This window comes from Sturnus vulgaris, chromosome 4 (assembly GCF_052056855.1).
Source record: "Sturnus vulgaris isolate bStuVul1 chromosome 4, bStuVul1.hap1, whole genome shotgun sequence".
Lineage (NCBI taxonomy): Eukaryota > Metazoa > Chordata > Aves > Passeriformes > Sturnidae > Sturnus > Sturnus vulgaris.
In genome coordinates, this window is record NC_142246.1 from 50051043 (window position 1) to 50072792 (window position 21750).

Here is a 21750-nt window from a genome sequence, read left to right on the forward strand (position 1 = left end):
GGATTCATGCCCTCATGATGAAAACACACTACACACTAGAAGTTCTCAACAACCACAAAATTCTCTAGCCTTTTACATGCTTCCTATGTTTCTAGCTTTAGCAGTTTCTAAACAAGCTGAATAGAAAAACGACACCTTATACACAACAGTATTTCATGTCCAATTTGGTCACTTTCCATGACAGAGGTTAGGCAGAAGCAGCTGATTTTCTAACACATCCTCAAGCTAGTGCACAGTCTTTATCTACTTCAACTTATTAATGAATTTGTAGATGTAGAGGCCAGATTTGACATAGGCATGTCATTGATTTCTACAAAAATATAACATAGTCACTTATTTTCTCTCTCTCCCCTATAAAGTATTGCATTTGCATTTTTCATTAACATAAACAGGTCAGCCAAATGTTTTAAATGTTCAAACGAATTCAGAGCTTAATAATGCAGGTAAATTATAAGAATGGTTCTCTTCAGCCTACAGAGTACTTTCTGGAAAACGGGACACTACCCATCTCACCTTCCCAAATGGTCCTTTAGCCACGTATATTTGCTGATGTCACACCAACAAACATCCAGAAAAATCTGTGAAAATTGTATTTTACCTTTTATAATCCTAAATATATTTAAGAACTGAGGTGGCATCATGGAATCCTTTTCCATTTTCCCTACTTCTAATTCACAAGCATTTTGCATGAAATTCCATTAGTATTCAAGTTTCCATTAAAAACTGTAAAAGCTTTTACAAATAGTGAATTGCAAATAACTGACTTCCACTGTGTCACTGCTCTAGTTACAGAATACCAAAAGATGAGACAAAATACCAGACAATTCTTCGGAAACATTTTCACTCATTCTAAATTACACACAAATTTAAATAGGCATCTTATACAAAGGTAAGGTTTCCAAATCTGCAGTTCCACTTATCATTCTTTTTGCAAGAAGGTTGCGCTCAATTGCAGTTATTGACAGAAGATGTAATCACAGTTAAGGTGTAAGGTACTAGCCTGAATAAAAGTCAATACAGAAACTTACAAAATGTGCGTAGTAGTGTAATGGCTGGCTTTGCAAAATGAAAAATCTAGCCTTTCCTCCTTGAAGCCAAAATTTTCTGTGCTCAGTCTGTACCTTATCTCTTCACCTAAAGCATAAATTGCCTGACCTCAAAAGGCAGTATATGCTAGCAAGTTTTTATTACAGGGAGCACATCAAAAAGAAACGAGGGAAATCTTGTCATCTAGTAAAAAATCCCCAAATCTAGTAAATAAATTCCCCAAACCAAATCTTAAACATAAAACACCAAGACTTGATAGTAGGAAACCTCTCCTGAAAAATTTGATTTGTGAATATCCACTCACTAAAGAGTATCAAAGACTACAGTCAGTCACTTACTCATTTTAGCTATATAACTTTCAGTGTACCAAAGAATGCATTTAATTGACATTTCTGAGCACTAAAATATTGTGGCAAGAATTAAATCCCAGCAGGCTTCACCTAGGACTCACTGGTGGATTAGAAGGAATTTCAGAAACCAGGCTAATCCTCTTCTCTGTCACATAGTCTACCAGATATTCAAAAGCAATGAGCTATGGGCCAGTGCAATACTGCAACAGCATTTAAAGTAATTGAAGAAATATTGACAGCAATCAGATTCATTTAAGATTCTTCATCTTTCTACATATGATCCTTCCCCAGCAGAAAATTAATAGCTCAGGAAGATGTTGCAAATGGATGTAAAAATCTGTTTCTTGCTGAGGAGCTCTGCCACATTACAGCCTTTTACAGAAACACAAAGCTAAAAATAAAAGGAAGAATAATACTTCTGTGTTCAGAAAGCACTGATTCCTGATCAGCTTCTAGAACTTCCTAGTAAATTATGAGAATCCTTGTTGAAGGGATTCCTGCAGTCTACAGATTTCCTGTCATTTGGCAATAGTAGCTACAAAGCCAAGTAAGATTCTTTTCACATAAAACAACTGAGACAAAAAGTACCCTCAATTTCCACAATACCCTGTTTTTGTAGATGGTTTTCTATTTCATCAAGCTGAAGATAATTTAAGAGATTCTGCATTCTGGTTCAACCATGCACTTCAAAGCAAGAGATGAAAGGAGAGAGGTGTACAATGATGAATTACTTCTCAAACTGCATTTCTGCCCATCCTTTAAGTTTGCTATAATTTATAAAAATACAGCTTGGCATTTCAGGAGGAAAAATTTCCTTCCTCCCCCCCCCCGCTATCTAAAACATGTATCTTCCATAAAAAGGCTCTGAGTGAAAATTACGACCAGCTGTAATATTGTGTTTCTCTCTGCTACTGAGGGAACTTCTAACAGCAGTGAACTCAGTAACTAAGGGTCCAGATTTTGCAGCATGTACCTCAGGAGAGTTAGAATTGCTGTAACTCTCACTTCTGGAAAGAAAACAAGCTTCTTCTGAGCAGCCATGCAGGACAATCTCAATCTACGTCATTCTACAAGAATTTCCACCAATATGTACAGAAATAAATACCCATTGTATTTTCAATAGCTGCCTAAGGGATGCCTCAAGCAGGCAGGCAGAAAATTAAGTTAAACAAGAAATCCAGACAGAGTTTTGCTAGTGGCAGAGGAAGAAAATTCTTCTATCAGTCTCCAGTTCTGCTGCAGATTGTTATAGACCTGGCAACAGGGCAGGTTAAAAAAAGTTCAATTAACCTGCCTTTCTGCCTTAGACTTCTGGTAACCAATTCTGAAATGTCAGAAGGTATTTTAAAAATAAAAATTAATTTGTGCCGCCTCAAATGTGTGGTGACAACATGAAATAAGGTTTCAATTTTTACATTTAAATAACGTTTATGCCACCTCTAGGAATCTGCTTTAAAGGCTGAAACCAGCAATCAGAAAGTATTTCCATTAACCAACCAATAAAATACTTCCTGAATTGTGTTTTTTTTTTTTAGAACCTGTGATGTATACCACAGTGGTATACAGTATTCTTCCTGGCTATGACACATTCAGCTACACAGCTCTTATTAAAAGAAAGGAGAATTAGAAACCCAAAGTGCTGGAACAAAGAATTACGCCCATGCCAAAGCACAAATGCCTAAACTGACTATCAGTGTGACCTCCAACTTTAAATGGTCAGGTCACAAACAGAACACACTCCCCCCGCCTTACTCACCTAGATGAGAGATGATTTCTAAGCATTATTTTTACAGTCTTCCTTTATGTGCTGGATAAGAACATACTTTCAGTGATTTCTTTATAATCTGGTGGTAGAATTTTTACACAGACTTAGAAAGCCACAGCTGGTGGCAAGAAGAACAAGCTCGTGTCAAAGCAGCTTTCAGAGACAGAGTATATGCAGAAGGAAAACATCTGAAATAGAGCCCTGATATCCCAGAAAACTGCTGTCACTTAATAAGGTACTACCTGTCACAGGTACTGGAACAGCTGTCTGCTAATATGTTTTGACCTGTGGCTAATGGGAAGCATTTCCTACTGACATTTGAGCCATCAGCTGGATCCACTGAGCCCCAAAGGCTCAAATACAAGGACTCCTGCCAGTATTCCTACTGAATGTTTCTGACTAGTTGACACACTTGATTCAAGCAATTCAGCCTATAAGCAATTGTGGAAAATATTCAAATACTCAAAGGTATAGAGGAATAAAAAAATCAAAAGACTAACAATTCTGGATGTTATTGCAGAATGTTAAATGATGTCCCTCTTTTATGCTACAGATGAGGGAATTACTTTATCTAAACTATAATGAAACATGCAGAAATTAGAAATGAATGTCCATTGAAGTGGCTTTGTGCTAAAATGCAAAAAATGACAATTCGCTTAATAAACTGCTGGCACATTTGAAACTGAGTTTCATTGTAATCCCCACTGAAGACTTTTTCAGGCACAGTTTCACCAATTTAGTACTTTTAATACAACTCATTCAAGTATTGTAGTCCTCTCTCACCAGAGCAGACATTTTCAAGGAGCATCTGAAATGCAGGAATTCTGACAGAGAATGCAGACACTACCATAGTGGAAGCACAGCTATATACAGGATATATATAAATGGATCTGAGGTTTCAGCATTTAATGACCCTGCACTGCCCTTAACACTGGTACTAAAAGCAGAAAAATCTCTTCTATCTGCATTCATACAGTTGAAGAGCATGCCTCATAATGCGGGATCCTTCCCTTGTGCTTTACTTTGACACATCAAGAGATCAGCTCCCGGCATAGCCACCAGGCACTCCAGATCTGTCTTCCACGGCTGTAACACTCCCCACATGGACACTGTCAGTGTCCAGCTGCAGAAGGAGGTTTTCCCTTTAAACAAGGGCCGGGCACTGTGCCATTCAGACGACCCCGTGTGAAAGCCAGCTAGCTCCCATGGCTCACCTTTGCCAGCAGAGCCCTGAGCACCTTTCCATTAAGCCTGCTGGACAGGGAACCTGGATGGTCTTACCAGCAAAGCTGCAGCAGCTAAAAGCCCTGAGCACAGAACTGCTCAGCAGACACCAAAAAGGGCTGTACAGCTCTGCACAGCCTGCCGGGCTTGAAGGTGGAAACAGTAGCTGAGTTGTTGCCACTTCATCTTTTGATGCTCTCTCTCTCTCTAATCATCTCCGGGAATTCTTACTCACCTAAGAATTCTCCAGCTCAAAATCTTTTTGTTGTTGTTGGGCTTTTTGTTTGTTTGTTTGTGTTTTGTTTTTCTCCAGCAAATAAAAGACATTTCATAGGATTTTGGAAAAATCAAATGTATGTTTTAATGCATTCATTTTTCTGGAACCCTATTGGTCTTTAAGATAGAAGCAATGATTTACTATGCGTATTTTAGGGCTAATCCTTAAAGGAACAACCAAACACAAGTAACACTTAAAACAGTGAGAGGTATGCCAAATGCAAAAGTACTTCTATCATAGTAATAAGTAATGTCAACACTACAGCTGTAATGGGAAGTTCCAGGAACATGGTTAAACTAAATTCTTCTTGGCTCAGAGCCATGCAAATATTTCTTTTCCACATTCCCATCAATTACAGAGGTACAGTAAGTGTTTGTGTGCTTAAGTGCACTACTACAGGAGACACAAATAAGCCATTTTTCTTCCAGTGGTTGGAGCTAAGATTTCTATAGGATCAAATTACACATTTGGCAGATTTGAAGCATGCTCAGATTTTTACTTTTGTTGCATTACCATAAGCCACACCATAAGTTGATTTGAATCAACTGAAAAGAGGTAGTACAACTGCATGTCCTGTCCAGACTACACAGGTTTACAGTTTTCATAGAATAGTTTTTACTTCAATATTGGTACAAGTATTCACGGTTGGGAAAGCAGAGAACTATTACTGTTCACATGCAAACAATAGGAGGTATGTACCATGGGAGAAGTATTTTAATGAAAAATTATACTGTAGAGCTCAGTTGCCATTTTAAACACATATTTTAGACTGACAAATACTTAGACTTTATTAGGACAATTAATAAACTTAATAAAGAAAAGCTAACCAGGGGTATGTACACACTTAACACACTTTTTAGAGTGAAATAAATCACCCTGACAAGCACTGCCTTCCATCACTGACAGTCTATTAAAATGTGAAGACTGTAGAATTGCAATATGTATCTCTGTGTATCAGCTTAGTCTGCCTGTACCATGCATGTTTGTCTTCCCCTGAAATAGCCGCAAACCAGAGTATGAGTGCATTATGATAAAAACAAAATTACCCATTTGCTGAAGCTTCCAGTTCCATGTGGAGTGCACAACAAAGACACATCAGAAATTGAGTTTCTACAACACTAGTATAAAAAATAAACGTCCTATGGAATTAATAATTATCATTCAACATTAAAAATTATCAATGGAAACCATGTTTCCAGGATATTTTTCATCCATGTTTCAACCCTTCAGCCATTATGACCATCTTAGAAAAGAAATCAAGGTATTTCACCAAGATTTAAGTACCATCTTATTCCTTATTCATGTTCTGCCTGCTCTCACAAATTCTTTAAATGCAACTTTACTGGGAGTATCTGACCATACAAAGACAGCACCCAGCCAGATACACAGGTAGGGAGGTTAGGGAATACAGTTCCATTCTCTTCAAGCCAAACTGGTAAACTCCAAGAACTGAAAAGCCCAACTTTACACATCAGACTGCCACTGGCAGGAGGCTTCTGTCCAGTGCAAGGATGACTGAGAGGCAACTACAGCAGATAGAAATTGCTAAATGTGAAATTACTGACATGGTGATCCAGGAAAACAGTATGGTTTTATGGACAGCTTTATGCTGGATGGTAAAGAGGAACATATTTTCTTGAGTTAAATTTGATCTCAACTGCAGTATCAAAAGCTGTAGAATTATCGTATCTGTATGTTTTACGGTAAGCACAAAAAGAATTGGAATAGATTAAAGCTCTCAAATGTCACTATATTACAATGCCTTTTCACTGCAGTTCTGTTAGGTTTTATTTGCAATAATTTGCATAGTAGAACTAAAGATAGACCCTTATTTTACTATCACCTTTCACACAGAAAGGCAACTATTGCCCCAAACCCCTCCTGCATACCCAGCTGAAGAAATACTTCCTCCATCTAAAGGCGATAAAATTTACCCTTCCTTCACAGTAGCAAGAACAACCAAGGCAGGGAAACAGCTATTTTTTGAAAGGTGAGGAACAGCAGTGCTAAGAGAGTTCATAGTCCCTTTCAAAGTGACCTTTAAAGAAGTCTTTATCTCCAATTCTAGACAGCTGGTCTAGACTACTTACAATATAACCATTGTTTGGGTGCTGAAAGCACCAATCTAACCAGGCCACATAAGGTACTTCTAGCTCACTCTTCTCCTTTCCATTACACGCCATAAAATAAAATTTGAGCAGTGCAAAAGCTCTGATCTTCACCATCAGTGCACAAAGAAAGTGGCTGTATCCCATTTTGACCCCTCTTTCTGAGGCAGGAGTACCACAATATTTTCAGACAGAAGGATTACAACATATCAGTCTTTATAAGAAGTATTACTGAGATCACATAGTATTACATCTTAGCCCCCTGGTTGCAGATGACATATGGAAAGCGCATGGACTTACTGACAATTCTTTGATTAATTTTCTTAATTCCTCGTGCCCGTGCTTCTTTGCAATATTTTCTGGATCATCTCCATATTTATTGGTTATTTTGCAAGCCCATGTGGCCTCAGGACAACTGAGTAGAAATGCTGCAAGGCTCTTCAAGCCAAATCTGGCTGCACAGTGAAGCAGGGTAGGAAATTCTTCCAAATGGCTACCTGTATAATGGAAACAAAGCCTTAAGAAACAGAAGTTCTGCTTTTATAGAACACCTTCTTCTATAAATGTCTTTTGAACATCAGTGCTGTGGAATCACAGTTACCAAGCTCCCAGTATTGAACTAACACTCAAATAATTATTTTTTCAATTAACAGTTTTACAGTGCCTATACATATATCAATAAAGAGCCTTTGGTGTAACTGAGAAATCTCCTTTTTATCCTGACAGAGGTATTTTAAAGCACTTCAGTTCTATTGAGAAATAAGCTTTCTTGCAAAGGGTAGAAAATTCTACAGCCAAGACATGCTTTTGCTTAGGTAGAATATGTTTGAGTGGGACATTTGACATTTTTACAGGTTGACGATGCTAAGTTTTGGTATTAAAAATAACTTCTGAAAATTCACAGGACTACTAGACACTTGGAAAAATTTGCTTATCCCTGTAATGAAAAATCAGAGAATTTGAAGATTAATGTTTTAGATAAAAGTTTTTAGGATTCATTTGAAATATCATTATATCAATTTCTATCAATAACCATTTTTACATTGGAGAATGGGGACATTCAGTTTATCATTTCAGCATCTTCCTGCATTTTAACTCTATGAGCGACCACAAGTTACATACAACAACAAAGAAAAATAGTTCAAGCTTAAAAAATACTTCTCTCTGCATTCATTCTCTACTTTCTGATTACTTGTCGTTTGCTGTGTACCAACTGGTCTATAAATCAGTACGCAGTGTATCTCTTCTCCAAGCATGCATCCAGCCTGCTCCAGGCACTATCAACGTTTTGCACCCTGAGGGTCTTTCCTCAGTGCATAAAGGAATGCTCCCCCCAGATTGCTTTGAGCCTGGCTCCTGCTAGGGTTCAGCTGACAGTACCTGATTCATCTTATTCTACATCACTGTCTGCCCTCTATGCAATTCCAGTGCTTTACTCATTCCCAGAGTTTCTTTCTTGAAGAGCCCCAGTCTAGTTAATTGGGCCCTATAGAGAACCCACTCCACTACATACACTGCTCTCCCCTCAACCTTTTCCATCTTTTCTGTAACTATTTTGAGATGACAGGAGAAGAGCTGCACATGATACACAACTGTGGGGTGAGCCATGTAATTCATGCATTGCCATAATTGTGTCCTGTTTTGTTCTCTATTCCTTTTCTAATAATTCCTAGTATTTCATTAGCTTTTTGATCTGCTGCCTAGCAACAAGTTAATGTTATCATGGAACTGCATGGTCTTATTCCTCAGCACTAATAGCCTGCTCAAATCCCCTCATCTTCGATGATACTGTAGGACTGCTTTTTTTCACTTGCACCACTTTGGTTTTACCTGGAATGAATATCATCTGACTTTTACTGCATAATTAGTAAATCTCTAATTTTCCACCCCCCATTAGCCTTTTCCCTTACTACTCTGAACACTTCATGTCATTAGCAAAAAAAGACTTTTCCCAACTGCCTACCTCCTGGTTTTGGTCAGTTCTTTATCCATGCCAGTCAGTTACTGACTTAACCAGGTTCACTGACTCTTAAAAAAAAACTACAAGAAACTCATAAAGCCAGACTTCACATCACAGAAGACTTATTAACAGTTCTATTAGTTTGTCCCATAGAGATAACACATTAACCTGCTTCTAGGTCACAAGGTTAACTGAGAAATTGGGTTTTGGCATCAACTCCTAGTACTAAAAAATGAAATATTGCATTGTTAGAAACACAGATGTTCTACTTCAAATTTTTCTCAGACTTCTTAAAGAATGCCAGTTTTCTGGCATTCTGGTAATTTCTTTGTGTTCATCCTGCCTGTTTTTGCAATAACTTTATGGTCCCTTCAACTCCAGACAGTCTATTTTCACATGTCTCCTATCTAGGACCACAGCTTAGGAATTTACAGACTTTCTTCTACCTTTCTTGAGTTTTATTTTATATCCCTGTCATCACGTGTCCTACAGGTTAGCCAGCACATTTTCACCCCAAAGTGTGCTGGAAGAAGTTATGACTCCCTTCCAAAATCTCTTAGCTGCCAGTCTTTAACAAACTTTCTAATTTTTACATTCTTCTGCATAGCGAAATTTAGCTCAGAAGTGGTGAATTTGTCTATCCCCCCTGCCAACCCTTTTTGCTCCAGCAGAATCATAATATGGGAGAGAGTAAAATCTCATCCCATCATTAAATATAAGGAATAAGAGCAGTTCCCTGGAATAGGCACAGCTAAGTACTAACTGAGAAAAAAACGTTAGGACAATTTTGACTGCATTTTGGACAAAGAATATTCCAGCACTATCCCACTCCAGTATTGTTTTGACAGAAGGTATGTGAGTTGGCTACAATTTAATCAAAAGTCCCATTAACAATCCTAAATTGATTTTTAAACAAATTTAGTGTTGCCTGACTTATTTCCACCAGGCAAAGAAAAATCTAATCAAGAAACTGTAAATACACAGCACCTGTGTAAATCAAGCCACTTGTTTTAGAAGCCTTGGCAGGTCGAACTTCCATCAACAAGAGTATGTGTTGTAGTTTATAGTCCCTTGTATTTGCAGTATGCTTTAAAATCCTTTGGGCTACAATAAGCAACCTTAAAACTGTATAGCAGCTAAGGTTTTTGAGACAAGTAGATGCTACACTCAATATTCCTCAGCATTTTAATTAAAGTTGCACAAACTGGGCTTGATTCTGTCATTTGAAGAACTATGATTTTTAGCCCAGAGTATAGGCAATTTACTTATTTTTGTTTAGATTTTTCTAAACGTAGGAAAAAATAGGATTCTTTTAAAAGAAGTGTTCAAACCTGAGCTAATATTTTTAAAAACTTTCACAAATCCTCAAACTGCTTTTCTTAGTACTTGTGGGTTTTGCTATTTTTTTAGATGTCCAGCAATGCAATAGCTGTTGAGCAGTCATTTTGAAGACGAGTAAATTTTATAAACTTTACTCAATAGTTTGCACCCTGTTAGGAGACACTAGAAGGTCAAGTATAGTCAGTAAAAAGAGCCTTAACACAGTATTAATAACATGTTCCAAATGAATTTCAACTCGTACTAATGAAACCCCAAAAAAATTGTTAGAAATCTGAAAGGCAATTAGGTTTATACTACCAATGGACTGGATGATATGATTTCTTCACCAAGAGAAAGAGTAGTAATTGGCATTCATAAGCCTGCTCTAGGCAGGTATATACCTGCCTAGAATGCATTTCTGCACTCTTAAAATAACACAAAACAGAGGTATTCCAAAATTCCTTCAGCTCTTGAGCTGTTTTTTCTGGTCACCACCAAACTCCTTCCTAGCTGAGTTTCATATTCAGGCAGGACTCCTATGCTTACATACTTTGAACATTACAGGAAACTAAACGAAATACCTCAGCCAACAATGGAGAATGGTAAAAAGAAATAAATTTATAAATCAATTTCCTAAAACAAACTTTTTTTTATATTGCTCCTTGTAGTAAGCAGGAAAAAAAAGGGTTGCTGCCAGGCAGGAAAACTTTAAAAGCAACATCGGTGGTATTGTGAGATCTTCTACATAAAACTCAAAAAAGAAATGAGTGGTTCAAATGGACAATTTTAGTCTCTTCTGCTCATGAACCTGAAGTCTGGTGGCATCAAGTTGTGACAAGGCAAAAAGTGATTATGAGAATGCACAGATGACTGAGCTTCACTAAGTTAAGACAGTTCTCAATACTCTGACTTTCAGGCACTCAACTGGCAGCATGATGCACTGACACAAAGCAGGATGCAATTTTCCAGGGCGAAACGTTCCCAGTCTTGCTGATAAAACCCTCTCCCAAAGCACTGAACTACAATTGTTGGCTTTGTAAATGCTGTACTGACAGCAGAGATGGCTGCTGTTGTTTCAGTAACCTCAGCAACACTTCAATCACCATTTCTGTATACAGCTATGGTGCCAGTAGTCACTCTCTGCTAATAATAGCTAATAATAACTAGCTAGTAACATAAGCTAATAGCTTTGCCTCCCATGTAGTAAAAGGAAAAAGATGTCCTTGGCCTCTCAGAAATTTCTCCCCCAAATACATATGTAATTATGAAATGCAGTAAAGTTAATGACCTTAAAAGGGATGATTGAAGCTTCCTGGTCTTTGTTTTTTTGCCCTCATTCTTCAAAGAGACACCACAAACTGCTTGAATCCCTCCCAAGTCACTAGGAAAAGATGAAGAACTTCTCTCTGTATTTTCTACAGCAGAAATTAATGATGACTATGGGTACCACTGTCAACATAACAGGAAACAAAAGCCCACTACAAGATCTATTTGTGGGCTTTTTTTATTATAACTATTCTTTAATTGCCAATTCTCAAAATTGAGCTGAACTCTTAAGATAAACTAGATGTTCTGCTGTAAAGAAAATTCCATCATATCATGTTTAACTGCTATAAATAAAGTTATGTATTCTACACAGTAGGAAGAGGCTGTAATTATTTGAAAGCCCACATACTTCAGGTAGAAAATACCATTCTTGATCTTAAAAGTTTGTCACACTGAATTCGTCAAAATTGCTGGAAATTTTGTCTGCTGTGAAACTGGAACTACTGGCACATTTCCGCTAACTATACAGAACTGAGCAAAGGTAGTAGTTATAAGGGTAAAGTAGTGAACAGCTTTTACTCATCATTAGTCCTTTAATGGAGAATGTTAGTAAAGAAAAGCTGTGGCTGTTTGGCACCTTCACAAAGAACTAGTTAGCTGATGATGACAAGCTGGAAGGAAAGGTTAAAAGGAAAGTCCTCAAGCAGCACATTTTTAAGTGCTTTAAGGTGGCTTCTTCAACTTTCAACTTACATTGAGGCCAGTACTTGCTTTTAATTAAAGTACTATTTGACATACACAAGGTTAAGAGGGAACTTCTGGGGTTTTTCTGTATATTTTGTCCTGTCATAATCCTTTCTCTTCTCTGCAGAGAATTCTGGAAAACCTCAGTTATAAAACTGAGCATAAAATCTAATATTACTGTATTGTAGTATTCTCTTAGCCTGTGGGAATTTTCATAAAATTGCAGTAAGGAAACAGAGCAGCCTACAGTGATATTTCTGCACATCTTGTAAGACACCCTTCTTTTATTTCCCAAATTATTGAACCAGGACATGGTTGTTTTTCTTAGCAATTTAAACAGCGCCTAAGATGACTTCTACAGTGCCAATACCAGTGCATTCTCCCTCTCCCCATTATTCTGCTAGAAGCTAAAAACCCAGACTATATCTGGATTACAGAAATCAGGATAGGTTTGCTATCTTGCTAGCAGATTTAGGTGATGAAAAACACTGTTTTCTACGAAGTAAATTCAAGACTTTCAATAAACATCAGTAGTTGAGTTTAATTAGAGAAATAATAATAGATAACTTGTAGAAAATGAAAGTTAACTAATAGTGGAAAATGAAACAGGTCTTCCTCAAGTAAACTGTTATTTTTTGGACAGGAAACATTGCAACAAAAATTACCAAATCTGAAGATTCTGAGAATCAGGGCTTGCAAAGAAGAAACACATTCCTCAAGAAATATTTTGAAATATGCGTTTGGATTTGCAAGTGTGTTTTGACTGGAATCTATTACCAGAATGTAAAGGAATCATTTACATACAATATACCCTGAAATCAATTCAGTATGGAATGTACAATATTTCAGAAAGTATTTCCACCTTTAGTTACATTCTTTCACAAGGGATGACACCACCACTAAAAATCCCAGACAAAGCTTTGGCTTTGTCTTCAGTTAAGGCTGTTTGTTAAACAAAATATTTTCCAGTGGTGTCTATTCAGTCTGCATTTAGCTCCCTCATCTGTATCAGAGTTAATTTTTTGCACCTTTGCCACCTATCTTGACTTTACCAGCCTAGACACTGACTGCCCACAAGTACTGCATTATCATACTAAAAAAATGTTGAACTCCTATTTTGGGGATGGGAGTTAAATTATGTAAGCAAACATGCATCTCATGATGTTTTGATTTAAACCACTGTCTGTATAGGAAAGCATCAAACTGCATTTTAATTTCATTACATCACATGCCTGTTGCATTTACTGTCACACTCCCAAGTTTTTAATCACACAGCAGGACACTCTTTGAGAAGTCAAACTATGCAATTCATTAGTTATCCAATAAATTAATCATAAGTTCTTCATTCTTGGTTCATTTTGAGGTTATATTGAGATCTTTCAAGTGCAGCAATTTATCAGCTGTACCCTGATGTGCAAGAACGTTCAAATGAACCATCCATGTAGAACAATCCAGAGAAAAGTTTCCCTTCCCTATGTCTCATGCTGAAAGCTTGTGCTCCTCTCATCCACTACTGGACATGTCTAGTGGTAGTCTGGGATGCTTTTATGGGAGTCAAAGACACAGGTTTATATACCTTTCAGGCAGAAGAGGGATGAGAGTCTAAGCCTCCCACATTCTGAGTACTCCTGGCACTGCAAACACATCTTTTTATCATGAAGAATCTCAGCATCTAACTTTGCACCTTCTTTCTGGGCCATACATCAAAGCAGTTCATTTTAAAGTCACTAGTGGCTCAAGCAGTCAACTTGCTCTTGAAACACAGACTTTTTTTAGGGCCATATCAGGTTGGTTAACATTATTCTCAATATTCAAAAACATCACCAGATCTAATAGTTATTTGAGAAGTGAAAAACCTTTTGCTCATCAACTAACATTTGGAAAGACTCTTGAATCTGTGTTATCCACCCCCATTCTACAGTCTTGCACAGGAAAATGTCAAGGATAGGCATCTCATTTATTTGCTTTCACTAACTTTGACATTTAAGTTCATTTTTACGTTACAAGGTGAATCATGTTTATCTAATACAGAGAAGTGAATTGCACCAACAAAAAAGGAAAGGAAATATGATGGCAATCCCAGTAGTGCTACCTTTAAAACTTGTTTGTATTTGGTTTTGAGAAACTGTAGGCTTACTGATTATAGAGACCTTACTTCTTGGTCGAAACCAGAGTCCAGCTAAACAAAACAGAATTCAAGCAGCATCCTGAACACATCTTTCTCAAGTATTTTAGAAAGAAAATACATTTTCTTGGGTATTGTTTTCCCCCAAAAGTTTCTTTGAAAAGCTGATGTTTAAAATAACATCATAATGATGCTTTCAAAACCCAAGCTAAATAACCACACTCTTGGTTTACTGCAAACCAGTTTGAATCCCTAGTAAGTGGTTAATGAATTCAACTAGGGCCCTCCATTTGGTACTAGCAGCTTCTGTTGATTCATGACTGAATTGTACATATAATGTACCTACTTTATGGAGAAACCCTATTTTAACTCGCTGGGATACCTTCTTTAAAAAATTAAAAATAACAAAATTATCTTTTTGCCAGAAGTATTGAAAACCATTAAGTGCATGGGTACTAAAAGTGACTGGAGAAGTTTAGTGCTGTTCTAGGATCAAAAGCCGTCCATTCTCTTCAGATAGAGACAACTTTCAGATTTTCTCCATATTTGGAAAAAGTTTAAACTGCATTGCAGAAGAGCAATTAGTAAAAAAGTATCGTGTACAGGCATCTCCATATGACTTTCATGGTTTTCTCTTTAAGCATAAATATGCTCAGCTGTAAAGCTGTCACTTTCCAGTTAATCCAAAGCTGATCAAAAATTCAGAGAAGTATAAATACAAAGTACTGACTCAAAAAGCAATGATTTACAGAATTCTTTCTCCCATTTTTTCTGCTTATGCTGTCTTTATTGTGGATTCTTCCATTTCACTAGAGGCTTTCAATACTTAAGGATTGTCTTATTAACATTTATAAATAATAACCATAGCATCAGTAAGAAAAATCAATACATAGAACAAGTGACTCACTAGCTTGGTGATGGTGTTCTTCTTCACTTTGGAATGGGCTGAATTCGTAAGTAGATATTTTGCTTTTCAATAATGAAGTCAGAACATTGTCTACTTTCTCTACAGAAGAAAATTTCAATGCCTACTTAAAGGAAAGAAAAAACAGAAAAAATATTAGTGCAATTGTTGCATACATATTTTTAACTTTATCCTGAGAGTGATGGTGAATCAAATTACTCAAAACAGTATTATAGCAAACTCTTTCAGTAAGAGCAGAAGGTTTTTTGAAAACTAAAGAAGAGATATTTTAACACAAAAGAATCATGAAAACATGATCCAGCTGTACATAAACATGCATTATAACATATAAAGTTCAGCCATGACTTAAAAACTTCTGGATGAAGTGCAAGGACAGGAAGATCTGTGTTCTACTACTGCAGTAATTCAGGGTCAGTTTAAAGACTATAGTAGCTCTCTGTTACCCAAAACCTTTACATTGAGATTGTGGACTTGTCTAGGTAGGAAACAGCTTCAGTTCCATCAGCCAAGACATAATACTGTTGACAGCACAAGAAACTGCTATCAACCAGAGAGATCAGCTTCCTACTAAACACACAATCTTTAGACAAGGGAAATCTGCACTCGCTGCCAGGAGACTTTTGAGTGCCTCTTTCTGGACAGAAAGTCAAAATCTATGCTTAACAACTTTCAAGGTAGCCATAGTTAAGTATTTCTTTGCCTGGCCTGTCAAGAGCAGCCTGAATACAGAGATTTGAAGGGTAAGGATATTTTACACCAAGTACTACAGCTCTAGTCCATTCTATGCTGCACTGGGCACCAAAAGGAGCTCAGCCACAGCAGAGAAGAGCTCAGGGAGAGTTGCTTTACTCTGCTCAGGGTCAGCAGCTGTGTGTTGAAGTTTGCCTTTCCACAGCTGGACTGTTGGGGGTCAAGATGATTCTGGGATGACTAAAATGGAATATCTTCAGACATGCTTAGCATATGAATTTAAAAAGAAAGTCTATGACTAATACGCTGAGGAGAAAATGACAGTGGGGTGTACTGACAAAACATGAAGTTTAATTCCCAAGACTGTTAAAAGGGAATAAGAAAAGTAAATATGACATGATCAGAAAATACTGAATGCAGAGGAAAGACATAATTTTAATCCAGATCCTACCAAGAATTAGAAGAGACATTTATGTAGGTAGGAAGCTAACAATATGATTGTTTATTTTTCCCATAATTAACCCTAGGCCTTTCAATATTAAGATACACAAAAACCATTGCATTTCTTTTCATAAATCACTCTCTTTCTGCGTTGTCACACTACATGCTCAATATTTTTTATTCAATAATTATGAATACATATAATAATCTTCAATAAGCAAAGCAATAAGCATTAAGAAAAGACTCCACCTAGGAAAAAAGATCTTTGAGGCTTGTTCTAGAATAAAAATCTAACCTGACTACAAGACTTACTGTGTGAATTCAGAAAGTATATGCAAAATCTCCCAAAATATCTACAAAACCTCCAAACTATTAACATGAATAACAACACTACGTTTACAAGTTATTAAGAGGAATAATAACAAAATTCAGTTAGGAAATCATTCTATTCGCTCTCATTCATAGTAGGTCTTCTAATATACATTATCATTACACTACCTTAACAGAGTTTTCAATCTGGAGTAGGACAAAACCACACAGGAACTAGCTCAGATGAGTGTATACAGCAGATCTTGTGTCATGAAGAAGGAGGTTCAAAACCATTGGTACTGACTGAAGCAACCGTGTAGAAGATATCCCACTATGCAGAGAATTAGAATTTAGGTGGGCTTCTAGACAAACTAAGCTTGAAGAAATATTTTTAATCTCCATTTAAAATGGCAGGGATACCCCCTACACATTGTACTCCCTATCTAACCCTCTCTGTTCAAAAGAAAATGAACAAACAAACAAAACCTTCCCCAACAATACCTACCTCTTCTCTTCTGTCCTGAAATTCCAGAGGAGCAATTTCAGACAGAATCCATTTCAGACTGTACTGTATATCCAAGATAAATAAGCACTACATAGTCTCTTTTCAGCAAGCATTCTGGGACATCTTGCCCACAAATCTCCTCTACTTTTTAATATGAACTGAGACCAAAACCCTTCCTCATCCTTTTTATTCAGTCAGAAACCTATGGAAGAAGAGCCTTAAGTATGCATAGCTCTTACTTCATGCTCAGACAACCAAATTTACATAGAATAAAACAGCATTTCACAAACTAAGATGGAACAAGTTCTTGAACTGAAAAGAGCTTCGGGAACTCATAGCAAAGTTTCCATACTTCAACAGGCCTCCCCTCCCACGACCAGCCTATCCATTTCCATGAATTACAAGTAAAGAACAAAGCACTTCTTATGTGAAGTTATCAGTGCAATTTGCTTCAAGTTTTCCACCCCAAGTTTTTGGTTTTTTTTTCTCTTACTCTTAGGATGTAAAATCTGAAGGCTTAAGCAACGATCTAACAAGCTATGCTGTTAACTAAACGGTAACGGGGAGCTTTGTTGTATTACTCTACAGCAAAGATACAAAAGGAAAAAAGAGATTAGCTAATTAAAAAAAAAAAAAAGCAGCTATGTCTTTTATCTCACATACAGGAGGGCCCGTTCCAGCACTTATGTGAAGATAACAGCTAAAATAACAGCAAACCAGAATTAGGAATAGGGCTGCTCTGCACTATCCAGCTCCATATCATAAAGGGCACCCTCCCGAGAGACAATTTGATTTAGAGACTTTTACTTTACTGCCCACTCCTGCCCCAGAGCACTCACAGACTCAAAGTCAGCTGTGTTTATATATTTTAAAGCACCCTACACAGATCTCTATAGGCCCAAGAAATCTTCCCAAGAAATCTCATTAACGTTAAAAACCCAAACCTCCTAGGGAAGCTTCACCAAAGCCAACAGAAGCAGAACTGTATTTAAAGTTTAACTTATAGTTAAGCACCTTGCAAGAGAACTCTGAGCCATTCAGGAGTTTGAGAAAGCCCACCTTTTATCCAAATAAAGATTTATAACACTAAAGAAAATAGGCAATAGTGTTAGCTTCCCCCTATGTCCTTATAACCCCTCAGAACTAAGCTAGTGAGTTTGTAGATAATTCTTTCCATACTCTCTAAAGCACAGCCAACTATTCTCTACTTCATTACTTGAAATCCTTCCACAAGCCTTACTGCTTGTCCCAGTACCACCTCCACAGCTGTAGGCACTATCTCTATTTCCTCGTCCCTTTCCAGAGCAACAGGACACAGCTGTGAGCAGAAAAGCCTCAAGTGCTGATCATCACTCCTGGGCTTCCAAAAACATCCTTGAAAAAGGAGACCACCAAGCACGTATTTTGCTAGTTTTGTGAAGGAGATTATCTACATTCCTTAGTAACTGCTAATCAAGCCCTGAAAACGTGTGCCACTGAAACACAGCATCCACAGCCAGTAAATTAACACATTCCACACTGGCTTTGGCAGTACTAACAAGGTTACATTTACATAAAGATAAACTTCTTTGTTAGTTTTTACATATCAGACACTACTTTATATGCACTTCCATATATGCATATGCAATCCAGAGATTGCTTCTGCCAAAGAGAATGGGCTAGGCTTAAAACCAGTCAGGCACTTCTGACAATATTAGCCAGTGATAGATTATGGACAGCTTTCATACCTAGAGGAAGAGAAAGAAGCATTTTAAAATAACAGCTACTGATGTGGCTGAAAGATTGAAATATTAAATACAGTTTCAAATGAAGTATCTCTGGGTATCAGGTAGAGATGCATATGAAATATCACCACATATGTAATATAGCTATTTTACAAGTTTTCATAGAGAAGGCTGCAGTTTATTTTCATTCTTTTTTTCCAATATGTTTAATGACTATGATAAAAACATCATTTAAGATACCAAGTATCTCACAATCACAGCAGTATTATTCAACCAAAGTTTGCCATAAAAACTTTCTCAATCTCTCTAGATGTTCTAAGTCACTCAAGCTAACATGAACTTACCAACTTCAGTAATAAGGATATGACCTTAGCTTCAATTTTTTTTTTATTTTGAAACCTAATAAATCTATGCCAGGAAATCCCAACACTAAATAACTGAATCAATATTTCCATTTGGTAGAAACTCTGAGAGGAAAATCAATACAGCATATAGATCCAGCAGAATGCTGAAATGATTAGCTGATGTAAAGTAAAACATGAAATATGAAAAAGTTTAATTATGAATTATATAAACCTTTAAATCAGTCTGTACATTAGGTTACTGTAAGAACATAAACTCCCTAAGAGAGTTTCTAAAATGCAGAGTTATGTGAAAGTGAGAGAACCAAAAATCATGACCTTTAGCCAACTTTCACCCTCCTATATTATCACAGCAAATCCAGTCAGCATTATGATTCTGTTATTACGATCCAAACTCTTCCTGCTTTAACAGTTCAGGTTTTTTTCTTTCAAAACTCATGCAAATTAACTTATTTAATTTTATTTATTTATTTCAATTACATTTAAATATTTATTTGGTTGTTTAAAATGTCTTGCTGATGTTGGTAAATGCTTTTTACATTCAGAAAAAGTTGGAACAGAAAATTACAACCTTTCAAATGTAGCAACTAATTTTATTCAAACCCATTTTTTAAAAAATCTTACATTATGTTTCATCTAAACCTTAGCTAATGCCAATCCTTAATTGCTCTCAAAAAACACATCCATAAATGCATTGGTACCATACTTTGACAGTCTCCCACTAAGATACATGAGCTTATATGACTGTCACTAAAAGGAATGCATAGCTGTAATCCTACAGCTACCCAGCTGCTGGGTTTTGTCTATCTCTTTGGCTTTACTGGGAGACAAAGCGGAGCATCTCAAAGGACCTGGAAAGGTTGGCAAGACAATACATAATATAATGTAAGCATTTTACCAAAGCACTGTGTCTTTGGTATGAACTAATGCAACCATCTGCTTTTCATCACAGAATTTTAATAAGGAAATACTTCTCAGGTTGCAAGTATTTGTGAAAATCTTGAATTTCCCTTGAATCACAGAGTGATATTGCTTTGATCAATAATTGCTATAAGCTTTTCTATTTTATATCAGTTTTGTTTTCCATTGTGTTTGATTGTTACCTTGCATAGATAAATGATTGCTGCCCCAGGATACTTTCACAAACAAGTTGACAGTCTCAGAGGTTTTAATTATCCTGGTTAAATAGAAGTTACTACTACTGCTGCTACTTGATAGGAATTCTAATTAGTATCAAGTCTGTTTTGTTTTTCCTTCTGTGAACTTATTTTAAAGATTAAGTTAAATTATGTTCTGTAAATTGCATCTTTATGATGTAGCTTGTTGACATTAAATCAGGAGCTCATTTTAAACGTTTGCAGAAAAATTTTAGCTACCTAGGTAGTTAGTGTACCTCACTCTGAGGCCCAGCAGGTACCATTAAGTGAGACAAATCTTCCAACACACAGGAAGATTTATACTTACAGAGGAATTACCTCTTATTGGTATACTTTTCCACAGAATAGCCATGACATTGTGTGGACTGTACAGCTTACCCAATTAAAAACATTTTTTTTACATTAGTTTTTCATTTACCAAAACAATAAAAATAATAGCATTGTTACCTCATTTAAACCTGTGCTTATTATTCAGAGGAGTAAAGGTGAGGAAATGATAAACATACTTCATAGTCATAACACTACAGCTGTATTTCCTGGTGTGCACTACTGCTCTGCACAGAATTATTTTTGCATTTGAATATGATTTGAATTGCATGTGCTTTAAGAAATATTAGTCAAGCTGGTTAAATGAAGGGTCAAACTCCTGAATAATTCAAATACGTCTCCAGTGGAAATATCTTGTGTATTGTAGGTATCTAGGTTACCATGTTTATGATAAATTTTTAAATCATTATGGCATACTTGTACATAGAGGTTTAAATGAAACTCGTTAGAGGCTTACTTAGATATACTTCAAAATACAGGCTAAAAAATTACGGATACCATATAGAATTTAAAAACACATTTGTTCTTAGAGTTGCACTATTTTTCTTGTGCAACAGCCTGTTTTCTTAGAACAGAAGTAACTTGGAAAGAATCTAGCCTCATCCTTAATAGAACACTAATAATGCAATACATCATTTTATTAATCCTTTTGTTATGAGTGTAATGCCTTAGGTGGTGGATAAGGTACACTTGCCATAGGAAAATGAGATTGTCTGCACTGGAAACACAATCTATTATTTTTGTTCTGGCTTTGCACTTACAATATAGACATTGTGCAAGGTCTGCTTAGGCTACCCACCATTCAACAAATGACACTTGAGATTCCATCCTTAATATGCTTTCTTCTCCTGTTATTTCTTATGTGCCACTGGGAAAGAGGGCTGCAGTCTGCTGTGCTATCTGAAACACAGCTCAAAACCTGATTTTTTCTAAATATACACAAAGAATCTGCATGGCAACCCGTAAATCACATGAATGATAATTCAGCAGCTGTAAATGGACTCTACATGAACAGCAACCTACTGCTTCCCATACAAGCTATGCCAGAAAAAATTGTTATGATGGTGAATTAATAATAACCCTCCAAATACAACATGGTTTAAGACTACTTGCTTCTATTGGTT

At 36.6% G+C, this 21750-nt stretch overlaps 1 protein-coding gene across 2 annotated transcripts in view; it reads right to left on the reverse strand.

The window, feature by feature from the left end:
- Positions 1 to 21750, reverse strand: part of BANK1 (B cell scaffold protein with ankyrin repeats 1) — a 123424-nt gene that overhangs the window by 70626 nt on the left and 31048 nt on the right. For both annotated transcript variants that reach the window (XR_015803325.1, XM_014875240.2), the window contains exons 6-7: positions 15094 to 15214; positions 7072 to 7268 (exon numbers count right to left, since the gene is read on the reverse strand). Coding sequence is in view for 1 of the 2 variants with exons in the window: in XM_014875240.2 (XP_014730726.2) it covers positions 7072 to 7268; positions 15094 to 15214 (318 nt within the window). In the remaining variant the exon portion in view is untranslated. The remainder of the gene's footprint in view (positions 1 to 7071; positions 7269 to 15093; positions 15215 to 21750) is intronic.